At 48.1% G+C, this 7,582-nt stretch overlaps 1 protein-coding gene across 1 annotated transcript; it reads left to right on the forward strand.

The window, feature by feature from the left end:
• Positions 1-2,653: 2,653 nt before the first annotated feature.
• LOC123256616 (formin-like protein 1) lies at positions 2,654-7,362 on the forward strand (the record flags this gene model as incomplete). Its single annotated transcript, XM_044685201.1, has 2 exons — positions 2,654-2,737; positions 7,094-7,362. Coding segments are annotated over 2 exons (246 nt in total), but the record flags the coding sequence as incomplete, so codon positions are not given.
• Between the last annotated feature and the right edge of the window lie 220 nt (positions 7,363-7,582).

Raw genomic sequence — 7,582 nt, forward strand, 5'->3', positions numbered from 1 at the left:
ATAAAATATATAAAAATAAATATATATAAAAGAGTATATATAAAATATTACATAAGAGTACATAAACAAATATATACATAAAAGATTATGTATGTAAATATATACATAAAGGACTATAAATATATATAAAAGAATATAAAAAATATGACATAAAAGAGTATATATAATATTACATAAGAGTACATATACAAATATATACATAAAAGAGTACACATGTCAATATATACACAAAGGAGTATATAAAATATATACATAAAAGAATATATATAAATAAATATACATAAGTATATATTAAAACATTAAATAAAAATAAAAATATTAAATAAAATTAAATAATTAAATAAATATACATATATACTTTTTTGTTTGTCATTTTAGCATTTATTTAGAAAATTGAGCATCTCCTTCAGTTATTTAAAAACATTCTTCTGAGGAGAGGTCCTTAGACTCCTACCAGACTACCAAAGGCGTCTTTGACATATAAAACAGATTAAGCACCCCTAGCCGAGGGCTTTTCCCTCAGTTGGAAGGGAGCCATGTGTGGAGGCTGTATGTGAGAATATGATAAAATTTGTACTCATGAAAACTTTAGCATATTTGAGTGTCTGGAAACACTCGTGGGGCACCTGAGTTGGGGTGCGTGGGGGGGCTGTGAGTGAGAGCCTCGGGGAGGTGTGTTTAGGCGGGTGTATACATGGGGACATGAGTTTGTGTGTGGGTGTCTTGGAGAGAATTAGGATGTGGGGATGTGTGTGATAGATAGTGTTTGCAGACTAACAGCCATAATAGAGGGCAATTCAATAAAACTAAAAGCTCCCAAAGAGTTGCCATGTAGTCCTGAGGGTTCCTTGAAGCAAGAGAGGGAAGGAGGTTCTAGCTTTAGGAACCCCCTCCCCAACTTTACAGATGAGGAAACTGAGATGAAGCGATTGCTTGGGGTCCCACAGGGGTACTGGAGTTGGGATTTGAAATCAGGTGGCCTTGATTTTCAGTGTCCCTGTTCTGTGCTGCATGAAGTTAGGAGGGGTGCAGGGCGATGTGGATAGGGGTGGGAAGAGGGTGGTAGGAGTGCATGTAATAGAAGGAGGAGTTAGGGGACTGTCTGCCCCTCTGAGGGTTTGCCTCTTGTTGGGGTGGGTTCCGAGCAAGGGATGCACCTGCCTAAGGGCCACCAGCCCCTTAGTAACCTGCTTAGAGAGATGAAAGGAGGTGGGTTCGGGGAAAGAGTGTGAATATTCTTGAGTTCTCAAAAGATGCCCAATTAGGGAAGCCCCATCAGAAGTCTGGGTTTCTGTTTGACCTTCCAGAGAGAATGGACCTGGTCCTCAGACCTTTTAAAAAGCCAATGATAGGGAGCAGCTGGGTGGCTCAGTGGATGGAGAGCCAGGTCCAGAGCTGGGAGGTCCGGGGTTCCAATCTGGCCTCACACACTTCCTAGCTGGGTGATTCTGGGCAAGTCACTTAACCCCCATGGCTTAGCCTTTACTGCTCTTCTGCTTTGGAAGCAACACACAGTATGGATTCTAAGGTGGAAGGGAAGGTTTAAAAAAAAAAGCCTCTGATGGGGCAGCTGGGTAATACAGTGGACAGAGCACCAAGCCTAGAGTCAGGAGGTTCAAATGTGGCCTCAGAGGCTTCCTCGACGTGTGGCCCTGGACTAGTCACTCAGCGCCATTGGCCTGGCCCTTGCCCTTCTGTCTTGGGTTGTCACTAAGACAGAGAGTAAGGACTTTTTAAAAAAACCCCGACTTCCCCACCCTGTGGTGCTTAGGCTCGGGCTAACCCCCAGCTAGGTCTGCAGGCCTGGGCCAAAGAGGCCCCCGTGACTAGGAAAGGTGTAGGGCAGCCGAGGGATTTATTCCATTGAGGGGCGATCAGGGAAGGTGGATAAGAGAGAAATGGGTTGATCTTTTATTCTGGGGCACAGATGTCCAAGGGCAATGGCACCAAGGTAGGGGTAGGGGTAGAAGCCGGGAGGCCCTGGTGGTTTGTCTTATTTCCGGTAGGGTACGTTCCTTCCTCTCCAAAGTCCCCTTCCCACAAGAAAAACCATGACTCACCGTCCCCAGCTCCCTAGGCTTGCGTTTCTTCCATTTTCCAAGCAAAATGGCCACTTTCTGCCCACGGGGAGACCCTGAAAGGCCCCCACGGGAGCACTGGGATTGGAGGGAGGGAGACGAGGAGCCAGGCCCTTCTCCACGGAGTAATTTCCTAGGTTTTAAGTTCCTACGTGGGATATTCCAGATAGAGTGCATATGGGGGGTGGGGTGGGGGGAATAATACATATGAGGTGCGTGTCTGGGAGCCCTGAGGGCACAGCTAATGAGGGAAGCAGAGGGCCTCCTGTGTCTGGCTCTCCTGCTCTATCCTCACACCAGGTCAGGGAGGAAAGTAGGCCATTTCCGTGTCAGCCCTGGAGAAAATGGGGCCTAGGAAGGTTAAAGAAAAAACGGAGGTCCTTCGGGGAGCTGCTGGAAGAATGGGCCTCGGAATCCAGCCCTCCCAGCTTCCCGCCTAGGCTCTCTTGCTGTGGGGTTCTCTATCCCAGGCTCAGGGACTCTGGACTCATCCACTGTCTCCGTTCTTGTCCCCATCGTCCATCCCATTCCCCAGACACTAACGCCTCTGTTCCCTTGTCTCTGCCCCTGGCCAGAACTGCATGAACCTGCCCCCGGACAAGATCCAGCTCCTGAGTCAGTATGACAGTGAGAAAAAGTGGGAGCTGATCTGTGACCAGGTAAGAGCAGAAGGGGGATGTGGGGGGCGAGGGGGAGAGAGGGGGGGCAGCTGGAGCAGGAATCTATCTTTCAGCGGGTAGGATCTGGGGGTCCTGGGGGTAGGGAAGGGTCAGGATAGCGGGTAGAGGGGAGGAAGGAGCTAGGGCCTAGATGGAGAGCCCGGAGTGGAGTGACTTACGCTGATCTTAGGAATTCCCCCCCTCCCTCCCCAACTTCCCCCATGAGGGACAAAGCACCAATTGAGTCACTGGCTGGTTCAATAAAGAGCACTTAGTCTGAAGGACTTGGGGCTGCCCTGAGAGCAAAGTCAGAACCATGACTGAAATATTCCCGTGGGTCTGGGTTCTCATTGGAGTCACCCACATTGACACAGTCCACTCCCAGCCTTTGGAGTCACCATGGACCTTCCGGGACCTATCCTTCAGCCACCAGGGAGTTACCCATCTGGAGGCGAGCCTTCTCCCAGCCAGGGTCTGGGGAAGAGGAAGGGAGGGGTGACATGAAGATTTACAGGGTTGTAAAAAGAGCTTTGGACTTGAAGTCAGGAGTCCTGGGTTCAGATCTTGGCCTTGGGGCTTCCTGGTTGGGTGACCTTAGATAGGTCACATGGTCTCTCTGAGCCTCAGTTCTCATTTACAAAATGTGGATAAGAATGCTTCCAAATGAACTTCACAGAAACCAAATAGAATGGGCATTTTCCCATATACACAGTAGATCAAAAAACATTATCGTACACGAAAAATTCAAATCTCTATCATGTATAGCTTGCTTTCCTTTAAAAATCTATAATAAAGTCAACTAATAATTTTTATTTTTATTTTTTAAATCCTTACCTTCTGTCTTAGAATCAATACTGTGTATTGGTTCTAAGGCAGAAGAGCAATAAGGGCTAGGTAATGGGGGTTAAGTGACTTGCTTATGGTCACATTGCTAGGAAGAGTCTGAGATCAGATTTGAACTCAGGACCTACCCTTTCTAGACCTGGCTCTCCATCCACTGAGCTACCCAGCTGTCCCCTCAACTTATAGTTTGAAAAAAGAAGGCTTTCACTTTTACAAGGTAATTTATTTGAGTTTTTGTGTTTTGAGGGAGGACTATTTGCTTTATTAATTAGCAAACATTTATTCTCTCTCTCTCCTATTATCACCTCCCTTCTTCCAAACAAACAAAAAAGGAAATTTACCTTTAACTAGGATATTCCGGACTGCTAGATGACTCAGTGGATAGAACTCCAGGCCTGGAGTCAGGGAGGTTCTAGGTTCAAATGTGACCTTAGACACTTCCTAGCTACATGACCCTGGGCAAGTCCCTTAACCCCCATTGCCTAGCCCTTACCAATACCAAGTATTGATTCTAAGACAGAAGGTAAGATTTTTTTTAAAGTTTATTTATTTATTTAGAATCTTTTTCCATGGTTACATGATTCATGTTCTTTCCCTCCCCTCCTTCCACCTCTCTACCATAGCCAACCCACAAGTCCACTGGGTTTTACAGGTGTCATTGATCAGACCTATTTCCGTATTATTGATATTTGCACTAGGGTGATCGATTAGAGTCTACATCTCCAATCATATCCCCATCGATCCATGTGATCAAGCAGTTGAAGGATTTTTTAAAAAAGCAGCAGCAGCAAACATTAACCCTCTCTGAGTTGGTTTTATGTTTTAGCACCGAGAAGAAACATATCTTTATCTTTTGTCCCCTGGATGATGGTGCAGGAAGGATACGTTCCCATTTTACAGATAGACTCCCCGGCAGAAATGGAATGATTTGTTCCACAGCTCGTTGGTTCTTTTCCCCACGCCTGAGATTTCCCAGATGCCCTTCCTCTTCCCCGGCCCTAGCCCATCAGCTCTGCTCTTAGGCGCTGCCCGGGAGGGATGGAGAGACATAAAGGAGCCTCTCTCCCTGCGAGCAGCCGGGGAGGAGGAGGGAGGAGGAAGGAAAGCTCCCCTGAGAGCCACGGCTGGGTCCTGGCTCTCCTGCTAATGGCACGGTGCTGCCGCTTTGCTGAGAATCATCGTGGGCTGTGTGTGGCGGTGGAGGCGGGGAGGGTGGCCCGGAGACTAAACTGGGAATTGGGGCTAGGGACAAGGATCCGTCCGTGTTAAATTGGGGGGCACTACAATGGCGGAAGAGGTCGAGAGAGGGGAGAAGTGGGGGCGGGGGTGGAGAATATGATAGGAATCCCGAGGAGGTGCTTTTGTCTTCAACTCTGGACTCTTTGGGCATGGGCCAGCCGTGTTCGAAGGAAGCAAGCATCGACACCTAAGAACATGTTGCGATGGGCACACAGAGATAAGCCGCGTGCGCCCCTCCTGATGGGTGCCCGCGGACGCGGGAACACGCCCTGACACGAGCGGGGCTGGGGTGCCTGGCAGTGTTCATGGAGGGGGTGCTGCTTTCGGCTCCCCCAGACCTCTGCCGCTGCTGCTCCGGGGCTGGCAGATGGGCTCCAGGGGGTGGAAAGGAGAGGGCCACCGGGAGTGCCAGCCTCGAGGAGGAAGATGGCGCTGCCCAGGCCATCGGGAAGGGCGACGGCCAGGGACGTTGTCTTCAGAATTTCCCTCCCGTGGCTCTGAACCCTGCCCTTGGCCAGGAGAGAGGCGCGGCATCTGGGCCCGCTGCCCCAAGTGGCCATGTGGGCAGAGCTCGGGAAGGAAGTGGGGAGCCATCTAGTGGTGCTTCCGCGCAACACAAGGCCTTTGGAGGCAGAAGCGAAGAGATGGGCTAGGGGCTAGGCGGAGGGGCTGGGGGCTTTGGAACACGGATTGGTAGTTGTCCCTTTCAATCAAACAGCACCCAGTACATCCATGCACACATCTTACATATAGAGGGAATGTATTTTTATATATTTCATTATATAAATATCCCTATATATCTAGGAATATAATAGGAATCATGAGGATGAGGAGGGGAGCTGAGCATTTCCCCTATAGTTTACTAAATGAAGTAGGTAGTATAAATATTATTATTCCCTTATGAGGACACTGAAGATCAAAATCACCCTCTAGTACTAGTCACTGGCTGGCGAGGGCAGGGGAGAGAGAAGAGTAAGGGCATCTGGGAAATCTCAAACATGGGGAAAAGAATTAATTAGCTGTGTGTAACAAATCATTCAACAGACTGGTGCCCATCTATAAAATGGGAATGTGTTCAAGGGAAACAAGACATAAAGATATGTTTCTTCTTTGGTGTTAAATATCTTTTCAGGGTAGACTTGCTAAATCCTAAGGAAGAGGGGGCCAAATTGGCAAGAGAGTCTTCTTCTTCTTCTTCTTTTTTTTTTTTTTTAAATTTTTTATACCCTTTCCTTCTGTCTTAGAATCAATACTGAGGATTGGTTTCAAGGCAGAAGAGTGGTAAGGGCTAGGCAATGGGGGTTAAGTGACTTGCCCAGGGTCATACAGCTGGGAAGTGTCTGAAACCTGATTTGAACCCAGGACCTCCCATCTCTAGGCCTGGCTCTCCATCCACTGAGTCACCCAGCTGCTCCCACAAGAGAGCCTTCTAGTAGTGTCAAGGGCCAGGGCTGGGATGAAGGAGGGGAGAAGGAACCAAATATTAGAGATTTTTGTAAGAGATGGTTACTCACCATACAGTCCACATCATGGTGGACTTTACCAGACATATACAAGTTCCCTGCCACACAGCTGGCATCCTTCCTTTCTATTTAGGAGAAGAGGGAAAGGGAGGTCAAAGATGGCCAGTTCCCTTCTCCCCTCAGTCCTTCAGAGCTCCCTTTTTTAGTCTTAACACATCTGGATGCCCTAATTCCTCTTTTCCCTTCCCAGTTTCATTTCCTCCACATGTGGTAGGTTGGTGAAGGGGCTGGGTTGGATGATAGATCTAAGGTTCCTTACTGCCCTGAAATAGATTATGACTAACTAACTAGCTCTGGATTTAAAGCCAGAAGATCTGGGTTCAAATCCTATCTATGTGTTCATATTGTGGTGGTTCATTTGTTCCAGTTGTATCTGACTCTTTGTCACCCCTTTTTGGGTTTTCTTGGCAAAGATACTAGAGTAGTTTGCTATTTCCTTCTTCAGCTCATTTCCCATAAAAGGAAACTGAGGAAAAGAAGGTTAAGTGGCTTGCCCAGGGAGTACCTGAAGCCAGATTTGAAATCCAAACCCCCCAACTCTGGGACTGAGCCACCTATTCTCCCAAGGTCCATTTTATCTCAAATCCTCCCATGTTTGTCCCCCTTATTCTCCTTCCTTTCTACCACCTTTGGTCAGATCTCCCCATCTGTGCTGGGAGTTCTGCCCTGAGTGTTGGGGGAAGGCAGATGTGGAGCTAGGCTATGGAAGCCCTCTGGGACTCTGCTGCATTTCTCTTTCCCCACCCACCAGGAGCGGTTTCAAGTCAAGAACCCTCCAGCGGCCTACATCCAAAAACTTAGGAGCTACCTGGAGACAGGTGGAGTCAGCAGAAAGGTGACAGCTGATTGGATGACAAACCTGGGGGTATCTTCCTCCTCTATCTTCTCTTCTCTTGGGCTCCTGACCCCTTAGGCACTGGGAAAAGAGTATGGATGTGGGGACATGCGCATGGATGTCTGAGAAAGAGACAGACAGACAGACAGACAGACAGATGGAGAGAGGAAGAGAGAGAAGAAAGAGAGAGGGAGGAAAGGAGGATGGGAGAGAGAAGGAGAGAGGGGGAGAAAGAAAAGAAGAGAGGGAGAGAGAGGGAGAGAGAGAGAGATGGATGAATGACATGAGTCGAGGCATGCTGGGATTGGGGGTCATAGCATATTCAGAAAGGTGAGGAGGAGAGAGAGACAGGAGCATGAAATGGGGTGCCCATTGGGGATGGCGGGGTATATGTATATGTGTGTG

This window comes from Gracilinanus agilis, unplaced genomic scaffold (assembly GCF_016433145.1).
Source record: "Gracilinanus agilis isolate LMUSP501 unplaced genomic scaffold, AgileGrace unplaced_scaffold6933, whole genome shotgun sequence".
NCBI lineage: Eukaryota > Metazoa > Chordata > Mammalia > Didelphimorphia > Didelphidae > Gracilinanus > Gracilinanus agilis.